The following is a 27,237-nucleotide window of genomic DNA, read 5'->3' as shown; positions in this document are numbered from 1 at the left end:
GTAGAAATAAGACAACTGTTTTAATCGTGCTCATTTTGTTATTGTCATCTGAGTTGATGCTTTGGCAACTGACATTCTTTGTAGGAATCTTGTCCACATGAAGCCTGCTACCCAGGGGTGGACTGTCATATGACTGGAGATTTCCCTGATGGGCTGGTGCTTTTTCCCGTAGAGGAGCTGTGACGCTGACTCTGGAGTCAAGCAGCACGCCGTTGTTTCGCAGCGGAAACAATCCCTCAAACTATGCCACGTATCATACGCCTCCTCTACCTCTCCCTTTGCTCCAATCAGGCAGATCTCAGCGCGAGTAGACCTGCAAACACATGAACGAGTGCTACAGGGCCAGGCGGTTCACCATGAAGGCGGAGAACAGAAAAACTCGTCCCATAAAGCCCAGCCTAAGAAACGAATAGTCTTTGTGACGCTTATTAAAAACTCAACAGTGACAAAACAGAAAAGCCTCGTCTCTGCTAGAGCCACATAAATCATGTGTTTGTTTGTGTCTCACATCCAGCACTCCAGTGCCGGATGCAAGGCCAGCCCAAGGTTGTCTGGGGCCTTAAGCAGAATATGGTTTTGGGGCCCCTCTTCCTGTTAAAAACTTCACAACCAGAGGAGTGGGGACAAGATTAATTGCCCAAGCTTTAAAGCATAATTGCTGACATGCATTTGGTGAAAGAAACATGCTCAAACATTAAGATTAAACTCATAGCATCAGATTGTAGCTATGGGAACAACAATCAAGCTACAAGTAACATTAAATAAATCCACATCTTCAGATAAGATGAAGCAGCAAAAGCAAACTACAAACCAAAAGGTGGCGCTGAAAAGTTGAGTGATAAAAAAAAGAACGCCCTCAAAGAAAGGGCAGCTACTAATGTCGATACTTTGGATCTGTTTGGTGGACAGTAGAGGTGGACTGGAGCTGCTTACTTTAGTAAGAAGCTGGAGATGAATGCCATAAAGGGACAGCTAAAACAGTGGAGGAAATTATGTTCAAACTGCAGCACAGATGATATTCAAAAAATACAGAAACCTGTGTGTTTATTGCACAATAAAAAAGTAACAGAGTTAAAAGAAAGTGATTTAAAGCCGAATGAATACTTTCATTTTCACACATATTATATTAATATTAAAGGACCACTATAAAATTGTTGTATTAAAATGTCAAGCAAACAGTTGAAGGTGGGCCGGCGTATCAAGCTGCTGCTACTTTCTTAGTATTCAAGGTTCTCCAGTTCTGTTGCTCGTCACGTTGAGCATTTTGTGACCATTTGTTCGTTTTGCATTTATCGAACAGCTCATATTTCCAATGAAACTATTTTGGGAGGTCCAATATGAAATCATGAATTATGCATTCTGTGTAGACATCAAGCCTTCGTTGAGGACCCGTATCTTCAGTGCTGCCACACTGACGACGGTGACAGGCCATCTTCTGCTCCGCAGGAGTATTTCTCCAGTGTCTTGTCAAGGATTCCTTCATCGTGTTGGTATTGATCACTGACCTCATTCTGGTCAGGCTTTACCAAGCTCAACGGCCTTTCTCTTTTCTCGTCTGCACTCTTTTCTTTTTTCTTTCTTTGAGTAATTCTTAAATGACAGGCTTACTGGGTTTTCTTAGTATTACTCTATTCTATCATTGTATGGCATTCTATTTTTTAATCGAATGCTATACAATTTATACTGGTAGAAATAATCAAAACTTTAATTTGTTTGAATTAACTTCTTTCCTTTTTTTTCTTTCATTCCTTCTTTCTTACGCTGCTTACTTAAATGGTGGTCTGAAAACAAAAGCAGTAAAATCATAATTAAAATCATATGTCGGGTGCACTTCGGACTCATCCCTACGACTAAAGTCAACAAGTCGGATCGGACTCGGGCCAGGTTGGATTTTTTTTAGGCCTGATCTAAACTCTATTTATTGACGCCAATAACTTGGACCATAAAAAGTAATTATTTCTGTATCGCATAAATAAGATTGATATAAGAGTGCATAGTAATGTGAACAAACAATAACGTCACCAGCATTCGAGCTTCAACCTGTGCTTCTATGCACTGACGTCTTTGACCTCTGAGTGTGACCCCAGATTTAGCCATAATTTTGCCACATTAAAGATTATGTGGCAAAAGTCAAATAATTAGTAAGTATTCATCTAATATAGCTACACTATCCTCATCACCAATACCCCTAAATACAGAATTTTAATGCATCATCTAATACCTAAATAACCCAATAATGCATCCATGATGACTAATTGAAATGAGCGAGCAAACACTTGCAGCAGATGGACTCACAGTTGACAGTGATGTCTACAGTCTGAACGTCCGTGTCGATATCATTGACAGCCGTGCATTCGTAAACCCCTGCCTTCTGTCTGGAGATGGAGGAGATTTCCAGCAGCTCATCATCTGAAGCCAGGTCCCCTGTGAAAGATCACACACAGAGTGGAGAGGGTCATTAACAGTTAATATGATGAGTCAACATCTGTGGCCTCATTTGGTGTTAGTGTCGCTGTGTGGCATCTCATATTGTCAGACGATAGAAGGAGGAAGATGTTGATTACAGAGGCTAATGGATAGTTTGTAAAACTATGTGATTCATCATTTCTTCCTTGTTGCTTTTGCGCGACAACAGTAGTCATTCTGATGCTTTGTAAATTGCAGGGAGCCTCCCACTATCAAAACACCGGGATTTAAACCGAGTAACAGTGGTTGTGTTGAGGATTCTCCCACGATTGAACAACAGCAATTTGGTCTGACATGACCAGACACATTCTGCGCATGTTGAAGCTCAAACTGGTAAATATCGTGACATATGCCCACTTCTGTCTGCCTTTCATACACGTGTATTCTCTTTCGACACTTGCAAAGAGGTTTCTTGAGCACACTGACATTTTCAGAGTAGGACTCGTGATTAGTGCTTTGTTCAGCCCCCCACTCATCATTTCTTGTCTGCCAAAACGTCCATATCATCCTCCTTTTTACTCTGTCTCTTATGCCTGCAAGCACCTAAAGTCTGCTGTAAAGATGTATGAGAAAGTGAACGGGATGAAATACCAGATCTGGTTCTTTTACTTTCATCAGTAGGACGTGCTTGACAGAGAGACTTAATACAGCATTCAGTGCAGAAAACAAAAAGCCAGAATTGACACGACGTTCCCTCCAAAGACGTTAAAAGTGACTAATAAAATGCTCACAGACTCACTCGACTGGGTTTGAGTACATTACTGAATTGCACCTGGGAAGGCTGTTAAGAGAAAGGAAAGTCTCTGTGACACTCGTCACCTGATGAGAAGTATCAGGAGGGCCGATGCTTTAAAAGTGTGCAGATTTCAGCTACGCTTTTCCTCACTTGGGATTTATAGTATTATTAAGTCACCAGCAGAGACCATAATGTCTGTTAAAGACACAGTAAAACCTCAGCGGACAGCTAATCTTGATAAGGCTGAGGAGCTGAATTCCTGCCAGGTCCTGCAGCCAAAGCATATGTCTAACATGTTAAGAGTACACATAAATCACAGCTCACTTGGCCCACCGGTTTGAGAATTATAGTGTGGTTCTATAAAACAAAAACACACCCAAAATATCTGTGTTTTTGTTGTTGTTTGATTTTGTAAATACATTTAAAGTAAATATAACCTTCATGAAAACCGAGGCACAGAAATTTGCCATCCTGGTAAAAAACTAAACCTTACCCAACCGCCTGTAAGTAAAACAAAAGATTTGAAAAGGCCAACAATTAAAAGATTTCACCAATATAATGAAAATAGAACAACATAAAGAGTTGAAAATAGTTTATGCATATATTGAACCTTAAAGTAACAGAAAAAAACAGAATGTATCGACTCTGATGTCATTAAATCTGTATTTTTTCCTCAGTCTCTTTCTCTACCTTCCTCTAGAGGAAAAGAGGCAGATGAAGCGCTTTCTGTAAACAGCGTTTCACACCACTCTCTGCCTTTTGATGTTTACATTTTAATTTTGCGCAGCCCCCAAAAAATTATCCACACCAAAATCCAAAACTTGTGTTTTCAACGCTAACCGAGGTGATCACACCGAAGCCTGAACGTCTTTGTCAGTCTCACTGCGACTATCCTAAAAGCTGCTGCTCACACTTTTTTCATCCCTTCCCCCTCACGGGACTCACAGACATCATGACAAACACAGTTTGTATTTAAAATGTTGCCTGAAGAGCTTAAACTTCCTCTCGCTCTTAGTTAACTTAGATCTGCCAGGAGTGTGATACCGTTGGGCTCATCTGTGTGTGCACACGTTGGAAAGGTCTCCCCAGCCGTCTCATGGTTGAGTGTGTAGCCGACACTGACCTCTGCGCAGCGACTCCAGGTACAGTGCATTTTTTCTGGCTTTGCTTGGAGAATTCAAATTTCTGTTTGTTTCAGATGCCTGTTAAGATCCTTGCAGCGGCAGACGAGCTACATTATGGTGTTTTCACATCGAAGCCACAGAACCAAAAGTGTTGCAGTAAATTTCTTGGTGCAATGCCAGCCAAGCAAAATTAGAAACCTAGTCCAGTATAAAGCAGTCCATAATATTCATGTTCATTTCTCCTGCAGTTTGCTTTTAATTACCTTTCAATACATTTTCTTCAACCTTGAGTTTCATATCTACACACACCTGAACACCAGTTTATTTGATATAAAGCCTAAGCTGGTTAGAATGACTTTGCAATATTTTGTGAAGTTTTATCAAATAAGTAAAAAAAAAAAAAAATCATACAAATTTTAAGTAATTGCACTTTAACTGATTGTTGGTTTCTGACCACTTTAAATTGTCTCAGAATATAGAAAGTGAACGCCTCTCACCCACTCACTCTGAATGCCTGCAGCACCATCCAACATTCAGAATAATACACACAAAAAAATACATTTTCCCATATAGACAAAAACAACATGGATTCTACTTGCAATATCAGCAGCGATGCAAAGCTACCCTTGACCTTCAGTGGCTTAGCCTTTGTTAAATAGGACTTCTGGCTTTGTGGCCTATTCATTAGCAGGAGAGTACTTTGTCCTACACTGCCATCAAAGTGACAGGGCAGGTCATCAGGGAGACCACACAGAAGAAGGTTTCCAGAAGAAGAAAGCAGAGAGAGAAGGGATGTCTCAGGAGAGGCTGGGCAGAAGATAATGTACCCTCTCTGTGTCCCTGAAATGCTATGTTCAAACTCAAGGGCAAAGAAGAAAATGGGGTAGAAAATGGAAAGCGACAAAGACATTTGGGCGCAGGGCAAGGTGAGCAACTTAGTCGGGAGAGGAGGGGAGGACAGTAAGAGCAGATGCTTGAGGGATGCACGCATTTCAGGAAAGAGTGTGGAGACACAAAGAGGGTAGATTCAAATTGATGAACTGAAGCAGGCAGGGAAGAGGAAATTGAAGTAGAATAGCAGATAGGATTTGCTTAGATGGTAGCAAGCGTAAGCCACGACAAACTGGGAATCAAAAAGCTGTAACCGGCTTGCTCGTGAGCGAAAGGTCACTGAGTGAAGAGCTTTAAGAGAAGAGGTGGCGACGGCACCACACTAAGACTGTTTTGACTGGGAATCAGAAAGAAAGTCTACATTATTGAAATAGAGCACAAGAAAAGAGAAAACACAAATAAGCCACCCATCGAATGAGTTTAACTCTTAAATTATGCCTGTGTGAGATGCGAGTATACAGTACATGTGCTTCTGCTGAATATCAGCCGTCAGCATATGGAATTTCCTAATTTGCCAGGGCCCTTTTGATGTATTTTTTCTTTCCTTTGAAGAAACCAAACATAAAAAGACTGAGAGAGGAAAAAATAGAATCTTGCTAATACTGTAGCTCTGAGTCTGTGTTACCATGAAACAAGGCAGCTTAATGTCTTCTGAAACGGTTGCTAGCACAGAGTATCTGTTGGAAATATAGATTTGGCTTGTCAATAGCTTTCACACTGTTTTGTAGTATATTGTAAGAAGTGTTGTGAAACAAAAAGATACAACATTTGTAGAGATAGGCTTAGAGCAGAATCGTTTGGGAAGTCTAAATTATTAATATTGGATGTTTATTGGAGCCTGAAAGCCACGCATCTGGCTAAGGAAGCTCAGGCTACGTTTGCAGGAGAACGCAGTCTGGAAACTGATGCTATTTTCAATGTTGATTAGGGAAAAGTTCCATGTAAACAGAAGACCACCAAGACATGTTGACTCTCCTGTAGTTATAAGGCCAGGACACTAGGTGGTGCTGTGATTTTAGCATGTGTTTTTTTTTTACTTTTAGCTTTCATTTCATCTAGAAAACAGTACACAAAACACGGAAGCAACGAACAAGAGCAAAAGTCCAAAATTTCCATCACTTAGGGTGAACCCAATACAGGACGGGTTAGTGACAACAGTAACAAGAGTTTAACATCTTACAATTTTCTTGTTTGACGTCGCTAGCCTGAGTTAATGTATACTAGGTCAAATTTTCACCACTATAAATGTGATGTAATTCTTGTAAATAATTAATAATTTTCTGTGATTTCTCCCTCTGGGAAAGGGAGGCGACCAGAGGTGCTTTGGGACCAGAGGTTATCAGACAACTGGCTTGGGGTTGAAAATAACTAGCCTTGGACCAGTTTTTTTTATTTATTTATCTATGCAATGCATGGAAGGCATCTCTTACTCTACACCTCAAAATAACTGCCGCTTCCTTTGACATTTTCAATTTTCTGAAAAATTCACCAAATGCACAAATCTTGTTATATAGCAAGTAGTATAAGGTAAGTAGTATTTGAAAAGAGCAGAATAAATCTTATGTTTTTTGAACAACAACAATATTTGTTGTTAATCTGTTGCTAAGAGATGCGCGTGTTTTCTGGTAACCAAGTGCCACGAAGTAAATTTTACCAACTGTAAATTTCTTGTGTCCACGCAGATACGCAGTATTTCAAAAGGACTTATGTTTTATAAACAATAATTAATTTGGTGTTAAGAAAAGAGCTTTTTTTTGTCTTGCCACGAAGTATAAAGACACTGCATTAACATTAGCTCAAACATTAGCAGTGCTAATGTTTGAGCCCCCCACAGTAGCTAATGTCCACATTAGCAGTAGCCTTTTCCCTAAAATAAGCATTTTAGCTATTTTGTTTATTTATTAGCCATGTTTAGCACACTGAATGGAGGAAGTCAATGTAAGACAATATGCTAGCCTGCTAACCTGCATGCTAACATTGCATTTAGGCTAACATTAGCATTTTGGCTAATTTTAGCTTCTACGTACTGAATGAAGTCCATGTTACTCAACCTGCTTGAGAATCTCCACATGCTGTTGAGTACATTGTAGCTTACTTTAGCATTGATGCTAATTTTTAGCATCAGAACGCTGGGTTCCAGCCGACAGGCACACTTTGGCAGGACCCGTTTAAATTTCTTAGTAAATGTTCCAGTTTTCATTATTGCGCTGACAACATGAAGACTCCCTTCACCTCCGTCCACAATATGGCATTCTTCACAGTATTCTGTTATTTGTGATAGAAGTAGTTTTTATTTGTTCAACGCTTCGAAACAAGAGATGCTAACTGAACATTTCTATTCTACACTCTCCTTCATACTTTATATAAAGTTGACTAAACTGTTTGTTTAGAAGTACAAGGAATACTATCACAGCACTAAGCATAGCGGCCAAGTAACACATGGATAATCTGTAAGATTCGTTAACCTTAATCTCAGATTTCTAGTCACCAGATCTTTCTGGCACGTGTAATATTTATTTTATTATACTTTACCTACCAAGTGTTTCATTCTGTTATTTACTTTTAATACTTTTAATTGATCCCATTTCTGATGTCTGTGAAGTGTTTCACTTCATGCGATGCCCTCGAAATAACACACAAAAATGAACCTTTTATTTGTTTCATTTCTTAATTGCTTTTCAGGGCTGAACATTTATTTTAAAAAAGCATTTTAGAAAAACAAACAGAAGGTAAAATTGATCAGAGTTAATTAATCAAAACAATTTTTTTTTCCACTTCATTTTCAGGGCCACCAAAAAAAAAAAAGTTTAACTTTTATGAATAAAAGTTTAACTTTTTTCTCGGTTAAAAAGAGAACTATTTCGAAATCTTCCAATAAGTTATAAGGTCAGTTTAATTATAGTTTTTTTGTGTCATTGCTAGAAAATGTCTTGCCCTTCAGAGCCTCCATAGTTATCACATCCGACTGGCATGAATCAACAACACCCGCGGAGGTTTCTTTTTCTCAAAATGGGGAAAGGCAGCCTGACAATTTTGAATCTAAACCGTAGTTTATACCCTGATGGTATTTCACTGTCCCTCAGAAGAAGAAGAAGAAGCAGGCACATATTCTCAGAAGTCCATAAGAAGATTAAAGCAGTATTAGAGTTTCTCAAAAGCCTCCAGGAGAATGTCAATAAATTCCATTTTATCATCTACTGCTGCTAACGCTGTGTAAATAAGAGCATCCATTGATTTCAGCTCTGTTAGTCAGAGCGTCTCTTGCTGCTTTCAGGATGGAAGTCCAAAATTCTTTCTCATGTAAAGACAGACGAAGAAATGATTACAGCTCTTATTGTTTGGTGATATGTTTTTGTAGCAGCTAATCCAAAGAGAAATGTATTAGGGAAACAAATGTGCCATTTGTAACGTGGTTTATGTTCATTATTCTCCTGCAGCCATTTTACCAATACTAGACGAAAATATTTCTCTATATGACTCTCCATGTTTAAACGTTTTATTTATAATGCTTAGAGAATCAAAACTAAAGGCATTTGGATCAGATTTCTGTTACATAAGCTATGCTTGAACAGACCAGCTGAAGGGACATGTTATTTTTCAGTGACTATTTTTTTTCTTTCTGTTTTTTTTTTTTACAGTAAATGTACTGTCATTATTTTTGTTAACTTAAGCCTGAGAGAAACCAGTCTTTTATAAAAACCCCTGGTGGTAATGTAGATCTACGTACTTCTGAGACTCCCTTTGTGCATTTAATAATGTTTTAAAAGACAGTTGTCAACTAAATAGACATTGTGATGTCCTATTGAGATGGCCCGTATTAAGTCTAATTGCTTCTCTACAGGCAAGCAGTTGAGCTGTTACACAATTCATATTTCCTATGGCGAAATCGTTCTGGAACAAAGCGATCATCCTTAAAATGACATAAAACTTGATGAGGCTATTCTCTCGGCAGATCAATTCCCTATTTCAACTGATCAACATTTGACTCACTCATAATTGCAGAGCATCGCTCACTGCGAGCTATTTTGGGGATAGTATTGAAGCCGGCCTGTGTTGGTCAAATACCTGGTTTCAAGGAAAATGGAGACGTGTGCATTTTGCTTTTCATATCGCCATCTACTTTGCAAACACTAATAGTACGTCTCAAAAATGCAGAATAGGGCATATTTGCGCAATATTTCTTGCTAGTCATCTAAAAATGATGAAACTCACATATATTATAGAATCATCACGTATAGAGAGAAATATTCTAAGTCTTGTTTCTTGTAATTTTGAAGATTTTGTGTTACAGATAATGAAAACCCAACATTCAGTGTTTCAGAAAATTAGAACATGTGGCAAAGAGTCAAAACTCGAAACTCATGGTATCACACCGTATCAGCAAACTAACAGAAAACACCCACAAAGGTTTCTGAGCCCTTAAACCGTCTCTCACTGTGGGTCGGTAGAGGACGCCATCGTGGGGAAGACTGCTGATTGGACAGATGTCCAGAAGACAATCATGGACAGCCTTCACAAGGAGAGGAAGACAGAAAAGGTCACTGCTGAACCAGCTGGTTCTGTATCCAAGCATATTAACAGAAATTTGAGTATAAGGAAGAAGTTCGTAAGAAACAGATGCACTAGCAACAGAGAGAACCACAGCCTTGAGGACAGTCAAGTGAAGTTCAACCCAGACAACACAAATGTCACATTCTCTGCATCAAGCCACTTCTGAACCAGAGACAATGTCAGGTGTCTTTTCTGGGCTGAGCAGAAAACAGACTGGACTGTTGAACAAGTTTTCAACAGAAAGTTACTATTCTGACATAAATAGGTCTCCCAAATGAACAAAAAAAACCCCAAGCATAACCCCACTGGTAACAATCTGGCTTGGCAATACTTCAGAGTGGCCATCACAAATCAAAAATCTCAGCTCCATAGGGAAAAAATCTGTGCACAGCTGGAAAGGTGTGTGTGGATGTGAGCAAGGCAAACTTGATTCAACAGTATTGTCAGGACAAATGGGCCAACATTTCAGAAAACCACACAGTGTTAAAACACAAATTTACCAATTATTATAGAATGCATAAAAAAATTCAGAGTTTGAGTAAACTTTAAGAAGTGTGAGTGGTGTGATGGTGCAGATTAAAAGCACAACCCACGTATGGATTCCTCCACAGTCCACCTTTTTAAATTAAGCTCTCTGAGTGTCTAGTCTCTGCAGGTTTGTTCTGGCTGCCCTGTTGCAGCCCGTGATAGCTGACCACCTCCGCTGAAAACTATGCAGGTTGTGTGCTCTGCAGGGAAAACAGGAATCCCTTCTGATCCATCACAGGGCCTTAAAGCCAACTATATATCAAATGTGAAGACCAGCTGTCTCAGTCCTCTGAGTGCCCCATTGCTCGTCTGAAATCCTTTGGATATTGGAGCACACACACCCAAACACACACGCAAACACACCCACACACACACCGTGTCTCATTATTTTTTAATTCACTCTTAAAACACACAGGAGTGCTCACACTGAGTAGGTCCACACTGACTGGCCCTGGGCTGGACGTGTTACACAGAAGTTGCTAGATACTGAAACAAAGATTTGGGCTCCTCCAAGAATTAGAACATGCTGCTATGCTATTCTCTATTCTTCTTATTTTCTTATTACATTTCTCTGTCAATCCCCCAGTGTGACTGCTGACAAAGGAGCTGATGTGATAGGCAATAGTTGAGCAAAAAACAGAAATAAACGTCACACACAATGCAGGCATGTAATTCCAAGGGCAAGAATCTGCTGCGTAAGAGAATAAAAAAATGAAAACTTTTTGTAAACAAAAAATGGTGACAAAGAATGTATAGTGGTCAGAATCCTGGAGCCAGGTTGGAGTCTTGCAAAAACACAATGAACATCAAAATAGTAATTGACAAAAAAAAACAAACACTTGTTGATCTAAACATGTGGAAATAAAAAACGTTTTGTTCAACATCACAACCAGTCGTGTTTTTGAAGCATGTTTGATGCTCTTAATGCATTCCTGTTCTGAACATTTTTTGCATAATGGGCTTAATGCAGTGGAATTCACACTGTTCTGCTGCATCATGGCCAGGTACATTACTTTTCTTCGTCATAACCATCTGAACTAAATCTGACCATCCGACTATTTAGTTTAAGAAAATTTAGGAACAAAATTTCAAAGCTCTATTAGTACCCATAAGTGTTCAGTTAATAGGAACCAAGGGTGGGCATTTATTGTATCATTTATCGTGATACGTTTCTTATCATGATAGGAATTTTGATTTATTGTTATCAAAATAATTCCAATTAATAATGTTTCAAATAAAATGTAAACTGACCATATTCTTGGGATTGTCAGTTTTAGTATTTTCTTCACTGTTCAGAGTATCATTCAGTACATGTCAATAAATTTGAACATATGATTAAATAGAGTGACTGTATTCAGTCTAGTGATACAAATTATGTTTCTTTATGTGAAAAGAAGCAATTCATAGTCCTAACTGTCACGTTTATCATTGTCATTAAAGTACTGCAAAACGTTGCGATAAAACTTTAAATCCATATTACCCACCCGTAATAGTAGCTGAATTAATTAATGAAAGTTTCAGCTTGTTTCAGCATTAGTGCAGCCACTTAACCCTTTCATGCATAGTGGTCACTACAGTGGACAGCTGTCTAAAAGCCATTTTCTTGTGCTTCCTGTGGATTTTTATGTTATAAATGCACACAGACCACTGAAGTGGACACTAATGCATCATAAAATATACCATCAACTACTGGCCATCAGCTGCAAATGCAAGAAATTATTTTTGTTAAATACAATATGGCTGACAGACAAAAAAGCATGAGAACCGACCCGGTCCCTCCTTCTACTGTAGACGACTCTTGCTAGTAAAAAAAATATTGTGACATCAGATAACCCCTAAGGAACAATACTACTGATGTATTTTTCAAATAACAACTTTGTATTTGGACAAAATTACAATTGATCACATAAAAAAATAAATAAATAAATAAATTATTTTTACAAAAAAATTTTCCTAGCTTTTTTTATGCCTTAAGAAATTTTTTTTTAAAAATGGAAAAAAAATTCTGACACAAAGGATCATAATTCATGCATGAAAGGGTTAATATTAATTCTCTGGGTAAATATAATGAAAGAGGCATTCTTATGTGTATCTCTTGCTTCTTAATCAATAACCTCATAGGGCTACTACATATACAGAGTTTCTAAAATCATCTTATGTACTCTTCTTTGAAAACAGGATATGAATTTAATTACAGCATAATTAAGGCAAAGGTAGCTCGGCAGACACAGTTTGTCAATAAAACAAGTTATTGAAATGAAAGAATCAGATTCAACTCGCGTAAAGAATATCATGAGTCCACCAAATTAAAGTCATTGTATGTAATTGCAGAAAAAAAAAAAAAAATGGAGCAAGCTATCCCAATCATCAATAAATTATTGATGCGGTTCTACTATAAAAAGCAATAATGCAGTTTTCCTTGTCCTGCATCGGAGTCCTCTTTCTTTCCACTTTAACCTAATTCACACCTCTCATTCCACTCTCTTGTCCACTCAACTGCAAAGCCTGCGTGACATAAATTTTATCCCCCGTACCGGTACTGTAGAGGTGACTGTACAATACAGACAGAGACGAATGCTCTGTGCTTTCCTACTCGGCGGCACTCATAGATGCACGGCGGTATATTCAGGCCTTTAGGCTATAACAATCTGTGCAGCGGTTTTAAATGCAAATTGCCTATTAAAGCCTGTAAACATCAGTCTATAAGTCTGAGGTTTCCTTCGAAATATGGCAGCGTTTGGGAATTACGAGCTCAAGAGTGCTGGCAGGAAAATCACGAGGGAAAAAGAGAAATCATGAGCTTTTCGACACGCCGACCAGTTCAGTTTGAAGACAAAACAGAAACTAAGCGTTCGTCTATTGCTGCGCTACTGATTTCTTTGTTGTTCTGTACTCTTTCAACTTGTATTTGTTACATAAAGACAGACACAAAATAGGAATCTATATGAGAATTGTTGGTCTCTGCTACGAAAGTAAAGTGCCTCGTCTGCCCACCGTACACAACAACGGTCGCCCAGTTCATTAGGTTTATAAATGTAGCGCTTTAGTCAGTTTTGGAAAGAGAGAAATAATAAAATAAGTCTCGCAAAGCAATCCACTCAACCGTTATATTACACCCAAATCTATGTGTGAAAACAATTGGCTCTGATTTCCAGGGGAAACAGCTGGCACACTGTTTCTGATTCTCCAAAGAAACAATTACCGTCTCCTCTCGCTGCTTATCTCCTCCCAGGCAGGTTAGTCACATTTACACCATGTTAGAATCTCGACACACAAACTGTGGCTTAAATAAAGAGCAGCACAAATGACACCACAGAGTTTGGGTTTTCTAAAAGCACATAAATGCATGTGTTTTTCCTAATTAGGCCACGCAAGGCTACACAAGCTTACAGAACTGGCAACCAAGTCTCAGTTTAATCCAATCTTCCTAAAGTAATAGAGAAGCAAACACACTAAAAACATAGAAGGTGGAATGAAAATGAGACAGAAAAAGATTTGGCCACGGTGCGCTACTAAAAGCAACGTCCCGTTTTAATCCTCCTTCCTTTGTTCCATCAGTCAAACTGCTCATAAAATATTTACGTCCATTTAGTTATACTAATTCATTAGTCCAATTACAACAGGGCCAATTTATTTCCCAGTAAATGATTGCAGCATAATGATGATCTGGAACAGGTAATGATGGGAAGTTAGCGAAGCGCAAAATCCACCGGGGGTGAGACAAAGTCACTGATAGATGTGAAAACACCTGGGATGAGGGGGAGAGTGAGAGACAGGAGCAACATAAAGCACTAATACATGAAGCAGGCTGAACAGCTCCTCTGTAATGTCATTCCTTTAGCAGGCCAACGGCTTACCTGAATTGGAGATAAATTTCCAGCTGATGGACGGCTCTGGTTTACCGCCGGCTTGACACATCAGGGTAACATTAGATCCCTCATTTACCACAATATCCCTTGAAAGGTTGATGATTTTTGGAGGCACTAAGACAAAAAGAGAGAAAGAGGTTGCATCTATTAGTAAATGGTTTCATGTATCTAAAAATAACACTAGTTTTTTTTTTATAAATCTGGATTTGTTTACAAATGAAAAGTCTCTTAAAGGTGTAGAGAGTCTTCTGTGAAAAGCTAAATTAATGAATCACTTTATAATAACTTATCAGCTTGCAGGAGAAAAAAAACAGTTTAGCATTTCTGTTGGTTGAAGTGTTATTTAACTTTGGTTAAATATATAGAATATCCAATAACCAATTTTTTTGTACACACATTTTTATATTATTGTTAGAATAATTGTGTCTTTGACGTCTCATTTCTGGACATAGACACTGAAGGAGCTACTGCTGCAATCATTCATGTGTACTCTCTCTTTTCCCATTCTATGTTAAACAAAGTTTTTCTTCATGACAGGATGGCTAACAGGGCTACCACTGCCATGAACTTGAGAAAATCAGATATATATATATATATATATTTTTTTAACCTACGAAGCATGTGTTCTTAAACTGTATATTCAAAGGTCCAGATCTGATTCCTGGATGAGGCTGAAAGTCCAAAACAACCAGTAACTAATGAGTTCCTCAGATTCAATTTGCTTTCTGTAATAAAAAGCGCTTGTTGAAATTTCAAATCAGAACCAGTTCTGTTAAACACATTCCCTGGAACGGACCAGTTTACTTCTGAGCTCTAAAGTTCACCTATTTTCAGGTGAACTTTCACCTTTTACTTGTTTGGGATTTTTTTGTTGATAGATGATTGCCATCTGAAATCTATACTGCAAATAAGACAAAATAAAGGAAAATGTGTTTAGCAAATACCCTCATTATTGATCACATCACTGATAACATGTCATCAGTGATTGACATTTTAGACTGATCTGCTTTTGTACTGTATGAGTTTTAATCTGTTCTCAGATTTTTGCAAAGAATTAAATTTTATATAGCATCCGTTGAATGATTTGGGGGTTTTTTTTGTGAAAACTTAAAACGTCAAGCAACACTTTACAGGTGTGTGGTAGCAGTTCAATTACACTGCCACATGAAATAACAACAATTTAAAATAAAACCAGCAATTTACAACCAGCTCCACCTCTTCCTAGTTATTTCTACTCCTCATGCAAATCTTAGATGCTTATTTGTCAAATAGCAAGAAAACCTGGGATGAATTAACTCCTTCAGGAATTGCAGTAGAATCAAATAAAAGAGTCAAATAAAATATTTAGTAACTAATATACTTAAACATCAAACTATGGAAGTAAATCCTCAATTTTTTCTTTGCAGCAAAGCGTTAATTCATGGTTACTTAAAAAAATGTGTCCATAACAACAAGACATTTGGTCATTGAAACTAATCGTCTTTATTGTTTAGTTTGCAAACTCAGCTCTTGAGGTTTCTCTTGACCTCTGCTCAAAAATTCATGACAATGTTTTTTTTTTATGTCATTTGGAAGAAAAAAATATCTCATTTGATTTAGAAACACTCCCAAGAAAATGTTCGATTGTCCTTATAGCCTTTTGTTGTCTGACTTATCTGCAGAGTTTGAGGGTCTAATCAGGAGCAAAAGATGCTAAGTTCTTCCATTAATTTGTAGTTGAACTGTGTATTCTTTACATTTTACAGTATTTTTCAGTATTTAGATGCTGATAGGTAGCCAGAGGAAAATGTGAGCTAATGAGCTTGAATGCTTTTGAATTGCACGTTCTGTTTATCTTTATTCATTCTTGCTGGAGGATAAAAACATGTGTTCCACTTTGGATCTTAGTTATCCAAAAATGCAGTCGCGTTATTATTCAAATTGGTTAAAGAACGTTTTCCATATAAGGAAACACAGCAGATTGCCGTTGACTTTACTGCCATCCCTCACCCTGAGCATGCATGTAGTGACAGCGGAAAGGAAACTTCCAGCAGAACCAGGCTTAGAGTCAACGGTAATCTGCTGTTACCGACTAAGAATTTGAGAACACAGAACACACACATGAAAAAGAAACAGATCCAGGAGTGCTTTCTAGGTTTCAGAGAATTAAGGCATTAATGGCAGCAGTAGTTCCTTTAGCGGCTTTATCAAGGAGAGAGAGACGTCTTAACAGATAAACTCCGAGTCTGGTTTAGTGGATGAAAGAGAACACACACATTTAGTTGTGCCAAATGGGTTTTTCTGGGAGTGAGATTGTAAATAAAGGTGATGTAAGAACTACAGTCAGCATGTGAGGTCTACACAGTGTGGAAAGAGACTGTGTTAGTACCCACTGGTGCCGGCATTGGACCACAGTGACATCTACACACTCCATCTGCTAGGTAATTGCATAATACAGCAACTTGGCCTTAGCTACACACTTATCTGTGTCAAACGGAGTCAACTGTGATTAATGTCCACTGTGTTGACAAAGTGCCTTCGGTGTCTTATATAACATTAGCACATGATTTTCATTGTCGGTTGTTCTGACATCCGACAATGTTCAATCACAGTCACTGCACCCGCCACCATGTATGCACATCACTGTTCCAATTTTTATCCAATTTGGACCATTTCCTAGTTTTGTAGGCGAGTACAGAAAACCTGGACCGAACTGAACAGCAGTGCAAATGTGTATTTTTATGAGGGTTATCAAATTCATTAAATTACAGCCAGTTTGAGATGAAAGTTAAACTCATGCTGAACTCAGCAGTTTGTTGAAAGTGAATGGCCTTGGTATAATGTAGGTTTACCAAGAATATCTGCTGTTGAACCATCATCCGTATTTGTGCTCATTACCTATGAACAGCTTCACACCATAAGTGCATCTCTGTGAAATCTGATCATTTGCTCTGTGTGAAGGAGATTTTGTTGAATGAAGCCTCACTTCACGTTGAGTGCATGAAATAAAAGAAGGGTTTTTAGACAACACCATATTAATAACTGGTACTTCCTACCACCAACACTACTAAGTTGAATTTGTTGCCAACAAATAATTGTTGAAACAAAACTGAAGTTATTATTTTTAGACCTAAAGAGGAATGATCTAGTCAGCACACAGCTTCAATTATTACAACTAAAACCTAGTGATCAGGCCTGAAATCTGGGAATAGAGTCAGATGGACTCTGACCTGAACCTGCAGAGGCACATGAGAACAGTTAAAAAGTCGGCCTTCTACCACCTGAAGAACATTTCCAGGATTAGAGGACTTATGTCTCAGCGAGATCTAGAGAAACTCATCCATGCGTTTATCTTTAGCCGCGTTTATTATAGCAATAGGGTCTTTATAGGTCTGCCTAACAAAATCAATCCTCCAGCTGCAGTTGATCCAGAATGCTGCTGATTGGGTTCTCACTAAAACCAGGAAGATAGAGCACATCACACAAGTTTTAAAGTCTCTACACTGGCTCCCTGTAGCTCAGAGCAAAAACTTTAAAATACTGTTGTTAGTTTATAAATCACTGAACGGCTTAGCACCACAATACATTAAAGATCTGCTGGTGTTGTATCAACCTTCCAGACCTCACAGGTCTTCTGGTTCTGGTTCTGCTCTGCATCCCCAAAACCAGAACCAAACATGGAGAAGCAGCATTCAGCTTCTATTTACCTCAAATCTGGAACAAACTTCCAGAAAACTGCAAAACAGCTGAAACACTGACTTCCTTTAAATCTAGACTAAAAGCCCACCTGATTAGAGTTGCTTTTGAAACATAATTAATGAAGCATTAATCAACAATCTGATATGAAACAATGGCGCTCAACATGTAATGTTCCAGCTGTTGGTTGTGTGTTCTATAGCTTTGTATTTTTGTGTTTTCATGATGTAATGTGCCATAAAAAAAAATATTTGATTGATTGATGATTCGACATTAACTCGAGACAGACGCCAGGAATGGAGCACCTGGAGCATATTGTTGATTCAGTGTTTAATCTCAACAGAAACTGGAAGCAGGATTACAAGAATATTAGCATATAGCAACATTTAAAAAGGAATATCAGGGCAGAAGCTAAGTTCAGTGTACTAATTAGAATTCCAAAAAACAGCATACAACATGCAGTTTTTCTTTATTTTAAATGTAACAATATCAACAAAGGTTTTTATCTTGCCCATCTCAGCTGCTGTTAGAGCATAGAAGTCTCATCTCATGGAAGTAAGAGCCTGCAGATGCAGCAGAGGAAGGCAGAGAAAGGAGGCGGCAAATTAATGTATTTAAATTAGATTTTGTCCACTGACCGTTTTACACAGCATTATGAATCATGACGATCAACGTAAAAAACGCCGAGCATGACATGCTTTAGGGATGGCTACAATTTAAATAAGTACTGTCTGATGGGGCTTTTTTATAGAAAATGTTACAATTGTTTTTGCTTTATGGAAGATAAAATGTGGATACCTGTAAATATTTAATGAGAGTTTAGCCACATTGAGACAACTTTATAAAAAAAATTAAACAAAAACAATAATCTGCAGCAGACCAGCTTTTGTTAAAAAAGATCTTTGTTTTGGGACATTGCTGCCGAACCATCAAACATAAAAACTAAATCTCAACATAGTCTTCAAGGTTTCCAGACAAAACAAAAGAAACACCAAGTGTGTATTGTTCAAGATAACAAGAATCTTGAACACACAGGCGTAGAGTTAGGGCGCATTATTTAATATTCCTGATCGTACCCTAGCTTAGTGTAAATGTTTAGATATTTCTTTTCTTTTGTATCAAAAATATCCGCAAATTTTCCTAATATGCCTATATTCTGTAAAGATTTATGTAGCAAAAATGCGTAGTGTGTAAAGGTAAGGGATACAACTATATGACAGCGAACTGTTGCTTCCTATTTCTTAAATAATGCAGCACAGTTATGCATTTTTATGACTTTCCTACATTCATTTTGTATAACAAGCTGGAAACAGTAGACAAATTCCAAGAATGTACTGCTATCCCCTATAATTAGGACCTCTAAGTTTTAAATTTGACATTTAACATTAGACCTTTGGTCATGTCATGAGGGAAAAACTATTTGAAAAGCTAATTCTGACGCCATCTACTAAAAATACAACTTTCTTGTTTTATAAAACCTTCTGCACAATTGGAGCAGATAAATGGCTCCCAGGGGATGAAATAGTCAAAGAAATGGGCAAATCTATTGTTGCTCCAGCAGAAAGCAGTACCACCTGCAAGAACACACACAGTGACCCTACATCTTTTATCATGGCTGCTCTTCACAGACTTTCTTAGCTGCAGGGTGGGCTTGCCTTTGTCTTGCTTTTCGCCGTTTCCAAAGCAACAATGAGCGAGGACTGAACTCCAACTATGATGTCAAGTCGAAGTTGAAAGCTCGTGCGAGAAAAGACAAAAATGCAATTTATCATACACCAATGAAAAGTTCTTAGGAGCAATGTGAAAATTTAAAAAATAAATTGCGCTCTTGCAATAATTGACACATTTTTTTTTCCAGATTGCAGCATCATTTACAGAGCAGTCAAGCCACCCACTTGCAACAACGCCATTAGTAAGGGCGGGGGGACCTGAGTAGCAAATTTGACGGCTTAAATTATGTTTAATTAATTATTTAACTATTGAATCAATTTCTTTATTTAACTAACCAATAACTATTTCCATGGCGACACCAGCTTTCAGCTTTTCAACCAGACAATTAACACATACATGTCAGGCGGTTTTGTTGAAAACAGGACAACAACGTCACACTGACACAGCGAGTGACTTCCATCGGTCTCATTCCATCCAGAGCAGTTATCAGGAGCGTGGATCACGGTCGGTCGGGCTCAGACAGGAAGCCGCGGCGTCGTGGACAGAGCAGACAGACGGCAGCCGGGGGAGTCCACAAGGCAGGCTGAGCAAACAGCCTCATAAGCCGCCGCTCCCCGTCCTACTCCTCACAAACACTAGGTCCATCAGCAAGAAGCTTGATGAAGTGGAGCAAACAAATGCGCCCCTGGCACAGAGTCACGACTTTTGACTGCAAAAGTCAGAGTTATCATGTTTAAGTGCCATGACTTTGTAAGCATTGAGCTAATAACTGTGTCTTATTTCCTTCTGCTGGACACACGAGTTATGTCAGTCCGACTTAAAGAAAGTAGCAGCTGTGATCAGCAAATTAAGCATTCCTGCTTCCACTAACTTCTATGTATGTTGTTTTTTTTTAAAAAAACAACTGTCAAAGAAGAGTAACTCACTTATAGCAGTAGAATAAGGTGGAAAGTGAAGCAAAAGTAAAACAGAAAAGAAAATCCAAAACATAAATGGTTAAAAATTAAAAATTGCTCAGAGGCTTTTGACTGCTGTGCTTTCCTGATGCCTGAAGAGCCTGATGAGCCTTAGCCTGATCATAATGAGGGAGAGACAGGAGGGGAAGCTTCACCTAAGATGCTGTCACAGGTAAAAGCCCACTGAGTGACAGAAACCTATACTCAGTTCACTTCAGTTTATTTATAGAACGGCAATTCACAACAAACGTCTCGAGGCGCTTTACAAAAAAATGATTTCAAATCAATCACACATACATTCCAATTGATCTTAGTTATGAAACATTGAAGTTTGCTTAATTAATTATTCAAAAACGTTTTTGAAAGGTTTCCATTCGAGGAAACCCTGCAAATTGCTTCGAGTCATTGACTTGCGGTGTTAACTCCTCCTAGATGAGCATGTACTTTGCTTTGTCGTTGACTTGGACAGCAATCCCTCACGCCGAGCATGCAGAGAGGAAAAACTCCCCCTAAACAGGAAGAGACCTCCAGCAGAATCTGGATTAGTACAAGCGCCCATTTGCCACAACCAACTGGGGGCTTGAGAGGAGACAGTAATTTATACGAGTTCTTCCTGTCAACTTCCAACTGAGTGTTGCGATGCATGCTGACCTAACGCAAATTACCCAAAGACGTGAAAAGAAATGCAGAAGATCAGCAGGTTGTTTCCAGTTCATCGTTTCTATAGCTACACATATATAAAAGGTACTGAATAAACATGGAAAACGTGGTTTGTTAAAAGGGAGGCAAGTATTGCTGTTGAGAAATCAGTTTCCATCTGTCTTCTTTGTCTATATTTGAACAAAATATACCTGCCTGGGACTGAAGGTGGAGTATTTTTACAAATTAGGAGGGGATTAAGCACAAGATAAATACATCAGTTAATGGTTCGGGTTTGTCAGATCCACTTCAATATGTACAGTATATTTATGATTTGTGCATCTATTAGTACTTGGTGGCTAACAGTGTGCATAGAAATGACTGGTAATAAAAAAAAAGTATTTTTAATTCCTCTTGATCTCTTAGTTTTATGTTTTTCTCTGGTTCCAAGTTGACAATATTGGGTGTTAAAATCCCTCTCCCTGTAATTTCACAGTGAACACTGTAGAATAGATTTAGGGCAAGGTCTACCAACTGATGAAAAACAAAGAAAGGACACATAATTGATGTTTGTTTTTTTCTGAATTCATTTTTCTTGCTGTTTTTTCAACACAGAGCACAAGGAAATTGTGCCAGCCTGGGCCGCATATTATTACTATTATTTATTTGACTTTATTCATTGTTTAAAAAAAAAAAAAAAATCTTTGAAGGTATTGCTCTCCACAGCACTTCGCACCTTTGATGACATTTTTGGGATGTTAAAAAAAATCCTTGGCAACGTTCTTAATGGGTCCAGGAATGTGAGGTGGGAGCATTATTTTCTGAAGAGTTTGTGCCTTTCACGGCTTAATAAATGAAAGGCAGATATGCGCCAGTATCATGAGGACAAAAACACAGCTAAAGCATATTTCGGAATAAATCCTAATTCTTTCCTACACATTAGAAAACACGTAAATCAAGTGAAACTGCTCCAGTTTTCTTTCAAATTCAGAGATAAACCACAACAAACACAATTAAAAAACCACAAGGTATTGGAGCCTTCTTAGCACTAAATATTTTATGGTATTTGTCTACTACCTTCTCGCTCATTCACACACACAACAGTAGCCAGATTGCTCTTAGATGTTCATTTACCTTGGACAAGAACATGTACTGAGGTTGTTCTCGGCCGACTGCTTGTCTGGACTGCGCACACATACTGTCCTTCATCCGTCATGTCCACATTTTCAATCTTAATGGTAAACTCCTCCTGGTTAAGGGTCACCAGACTCACTCTGGGATCAACTGACCATTTGTCTTCTCCGGCATAAAGAATACTGGAGCGGTTCAGCCATGCTGTGTGTGTCACAACATCTCCCTGTTCACACCTGTGAAAAAGAACAAGCAAATAATATAAAGATTAAAAGGCAGGTGGAAATTCTTGTATCTACATGTCAGTCTCAGAACAATCACCCAATCTACTGTGTATAATCAGGTCAAAAGTTAAATAATAATTATCAAGTAATTAAAAGTATGCATACAGCTGATTTTGCTTATTTGTACATGAACCTCATTCTCCGGTCAAGAAGCATATGTGTTTTATCTACATCTGTTTTATTAAAATTTAGATCAGGGAAGAGGAATTTTTAGTATTAGTGCAGGGGCGTCCAAAGTCCTGAAGGGACAGTGTCCTGCGTGTTTCAGTTCTGTCCCTGGTTCAACGCCCCGGTGGTAAATACCTCCGCAACATGTCAATGTTCTGCAGAAGCCTGCTAACGAGCCGTCAACTGATTCAGGTGTGCTCGTCAATTCTAATTTATAAAAAATGTCAGCATGTCGCATGGTCTGTCTATCAACAGCAGGGTTCTCTGCACAAACAACCAGGTGTGCTGTCCAGCCTTGGAAGCAAAAAAGTAGTGAACAGTTGTGCTCTCCATTCGTTCACTTTAGTTCATTTTTTGGTTTTTTTTCTACAAACAACCAATCTTGTCAGATTTCGGCTTCTGCCCTCCCCCCCCCACTCAGGTCCTACAGGCTTCAATTAAAATGTTCTGGTTTGCAGAAAGTGCTCCAGCAGAGCCACATGCTTTTAGGCCCAAAACACACGGCTTACATTCGAGATGACAGTCCCTCTACGAACCAACGGGCTCACGAGAGCCAGCATCCATGCCAGAGTTTGTGTCAGAATTCCCGGCAGCATAAACACAAACCGGTCCGGCACTAAGCTCAAAGCTCATATCACCGTTTCACTCTTTCTTTTGTTCTGCTCTTCTGAGGTCCTGCCATGGCTACATACACTACGTTTCTCTGTGCCTTTCTATCTCTACATAGCACCTCTTTCACTTATACTCTCAGTATAATGTTTCAATTTTACTGTGTTTACATTGAGCAATTAAATGACTTCATTTTTAAAGTCCAAGAGATGCATTGTCCATCTCTAAAGTCTAGATTGGTTTCAAATAGTGACCACCAAACATTTACACTTAACCTTTTTTTGCTGTGGTCCCATAACTTTTTCTCATTTCTTTTCAGAATTTTTAAGTCATAATTTTTTCATTACCTCTTTGATGTTTTTTTTTTGTTGTTGTTGCATGTGCTACCTTTTTACACTCCTCACTGAATAGAAAAGAAATCTGTAAGGATTTTAAATTCTTAGATCATTATTTGCAAAGTGAGTTCATTTGAAATATTCAAAAATATCAAAAGTGTTTTAAAACACAAAGTGGGGCATCAGCTAATAATAGGTATCTAGACAGTATTTAATTTGTCTTCCTTTACGTGAAATGTTACCCTTTAACAAACAAGCAGACGTTCAATAATGGTCATAACATTGTAATTTCTAACCCTGCAAAACTTTTGCTATTGCCTGCAGTTGAGGGAAAGACCTTCCAAAATGATTAATTTTTTTTTTTTAAAAACTTAAATAAATTTAGAGGAACTGAGCAATTTTTCTGTGTCAAGCTTTCTATTTAATAAGAAAGGGTCAGTAACATGAACAGCTTCCTGGCATCACCTTTCAGTATCACTGAGATGAGAAACGGTAGGGTCATAAAGCTGCTGCTTAGAAGGGAATGAGAGTATGGAAGAGGTATACAAGACTGCACATACGGGGAGGTAATAGCAGGAAGTCTCTAATGGATCTTTTGTTGAGTGCTACATACTATACAAGCTAAGTTTCCTGCGCTATTTATTCAGAAACTCTCTTTTTAAACTGTTACATAAAACACTACTTTTGTCCCCCCCATTTGCAGAAGTATAAAAAGCTTTTCAAGTAGATGTGACGAAATGAGCCACACTTTGTGAAAAATCCAATTCAGGAGAATCATTTCATTGCTACAGCCTTTGTACAGATTTATGGTCTAAGTACCAAACTGCATGTACCATAGGAAGAGATGTACAGAAAGCAAGGCATCATTTACAAAAAGTCCCATATCTTGATGTACCCATGGATCTAGTGTAAGTCTATAAAACTGTACAAATCGCAAAGGTTAGATACACTTATGAGCATTTTAAGATGACCCATTTTCAAAAAAAATCTACGCTTGTGTAAGAATTTAACTGATAAATGTAAACATCGCCATCTACAACATTAGACGTACTGGTATCACAATCACAACCAAAACTGACAACAACAGAGCAGGAAAATGTAGAATCACTTAAAAAAAAACACTTCAGCCATCAAACATGAGATGCTTGATGGAAATTTGGAATGGTGACATTTGGAATTATATGATATAATAATAAGGTGCAAAATTAGGTATATACAAGAAAACCTGCACAACAATGGAAACATGTTTCACATAATCTGTAGATAAAATATGTATACCAGCAATTATGTGTGCATATTAACTCATTTTTTAAAGTTTGCAGAATCACTAGATATACAGAAATGTAAATCTGCTTTACTGACAACTGAGCTAATTTCTTCTAAAAAATAAAACTGATTGCCATTCTACTTGCCTGTCAGCCTCTCGCTCAATTTTATTCTAAATTCATGAAGAGCACCATAAGGTATCATTTTCTCACATTTATTCACATTGAACCTGAATAGAATTCAGGTTCAATGTGCTTCAAATCTTAATGAAGGAGAAGTGTGTTGGTGCATTAGGCAGACAGGCAGAAAGATATATAAATGGATATTTTTTTTAGCTGCTGTTTAATTTATAAAGTTATAAACCAATTCGGGGTTAACGCTGTTCTGGCCTGAGGTTTTAGACTCTGGGTGCTCATTTTCAGCCCGGCTGCCTCGTAGTCGGCTGTAAATCGCCAAAATGAATCGAAGGTTCCTGGCGCACCAGAGAGATCATGCTGAGGATGAAATAACAATAACAAAGTAACAAAACATAACAGAAGAGAAAATATATATTTTCTTGAATTAAAAAAAGCTATAAAACTGGAGTTTAGGTCCCCAGTATCAATATGGTGTATAACTTCTTGCAGATGGTGTATAAAAACTCCAACTTTAATTTCCAAAAGTTAAAGTTGGAGCTTTAACTTTTAGATGTTAAAGCTAACAGTCTCCTCGTGTATTTCTTGTGTAAACTTTGTAAGTTTACTGTATTCAGCTATAAGGATTTTTGGCTGCTTTTTTTTTCAACGTAAAAAGCTTCTTCAAGTTTGTTTTTTTTATTCAGCTTAATATTCTCAGAAGTGTCTCCAGCAGTTTTCACTGAAACATTAATGCATTCTTCTTGGTGCATTGACCACTTTACCATCAAAGCCATCTGTTGCTAAGTGCACACCTTCCAGTAGCTTATTGAAAAGTTGCACTGGTCTCCGCTATGGAACTTTGCTGCTCTGAAGACAAAGAGATGCTCCATGACCTGTGACCTGTTTGGGTCGCGCCCTGATCCCTGGAGTTTAATGTTCAGTCCCTACTCTCTTCTGGTTCTTAAAAGCATCTTGTTTTGATCTCTTTCTTTCCTGCACTTTACTTCTGAATCCCATGAGCTACACAATCAGCCTTCATACTGCCATTGGCTTTGTATTTTCTAGAGTCTAACAGAAAAATAAAGTGCTTAAATTATCTTTGCCAGATCAGGTTATGTGTAGCTGTGACATCACGTGTGCTCAAAATCCATAACTCTTTCCTGTTGATTTCACTTGATGTTTTTTTTCCCCCCATCTCTTTTCCAAGTGATTTTTGCAGGTATACAGCTTTACATCAGAGTTACACCTGTTCCCATTTGAAGAATTTACAGTTTCTAATTTGTGTGCTCGGCAGAGAGAAGCTGGCCAGACGAAACGCACTCATGCCTAAATTCTAATGCTATATTGACAGGTCAGTTGCTGTCTCATGCACTAAATAATAAAGTTAATATTTATTATGTTCTGTGGTAAAAACAGAACAGTAACTTAGCTTGTACAAATTGCGTTTGAAAGTTATTTCTCCACACAAAACCATTTCCATGACCCTTCCTCAAGCAGAGTAAAGGTCATGCACTTCAGAGTAAAATATAATTTCTACAAAACGAGAATTGCACAAAATGACGGCATTAACTGGTTTTATGAAATTGTCTGCTTACAACTTGAATGTCCACTTTTGCATAAAATCCATCCTGCTGTTAGTGACCGGGCTTTTAAATGTCAGGAAATACAATTTCCAGCGAACCTTTGAAACAAACATATTCTTTGTTAGGTCAGAGGGGTGAACCGCCTTTAAATTAAAACATTGCCTGATTACCCTTTGTTATAAGAGATATAAAGGTCATGCGTTTATTTTAATTTTCTGTGTCTTTCAGCTTGCTCTCTTGGGTGGCAAACAGTCATCATGGCTCCCAGAGTGTTGCTGATTGGATCCCAAGAAATGCAAGCATAATTTTTGGAAATGCTCGATTGAATATTGAAGCGGATCAGATGAACTTTTAGTTCTTTTTCCTGTCTGACTACAAGAAGTCTTGGACAACAAACATTACCCATCAAGAAATGTAAGCCTTTATTACATACTTATTCGGTCTTTATTAGGTGTTTAATTGCTTGAATCCACTTAGATATTTACACACGGGTAAAGATGACTCACTGAAATTTAAACTTGCCGTCTCCGTGACGAACAAGGGGGATTTCTCTGACTGTAAATGTGGGATGCCTGTTGGTGCCAGACGCTAGACAGCCCAGTGCAAGTGTTTTAGAGAACGCTAATCTACTGGCACTTT

The 27,237-nt window shown here is 38.1% G+C and overlaps 1 protein-coding gene across 3 annotated transcripts in view; it reads right to left on the bottom strand.

Annotated features, from left to right (window-relative positions):
- ntm (neurotrimin) overlaps positions 1–27,237 on the bottom strand; it is a 267,901-nt gene that overhangs the window by 9,133 nt on the left and 231,531 nt on the right. For all 3 annotated transcript variants that reach the window (XM_032576751.1, XM_032576752.1, XM_032576750.1), the window contains 3 exons: positions 22,241–22,473; positions 14,154–14,279; positions 2,296–2,424 (listed from right to left, as the gene is read on the bottom strand). In XM_032576751.1, coding sequence (XP_032432642.1) covers positions 2,296–2,424; positions 14,154–14,279; positions 22,241–22,473 — 488 coding nt within the window. The remainder of the gene's footprint in view (positions 1–2,295; positions 2,425–14,153; positions 14,280–22,240; positions 22,474–27,237) is intronic.

Source organism: Xiphophorus hellerii, chromosome 11 (assembly GCF_003331165.1).
Source record: "Xiphophorus hellerii strain 12219 chromosome 11, Xiphophorus_hellerii-4.1, whole genome shotgun sequence".
NCBI lineage: Eukaryota > Metazoa > Chordata > Actinopteri > Cyprinodontiformes > Poeciliidae > Xiphophorus > Xiphophorus hellerii.
Note: the sequence above shows the minus strand (reverse complement) of the source record. Positions and strands in the feature narration are given on the sequence as shown.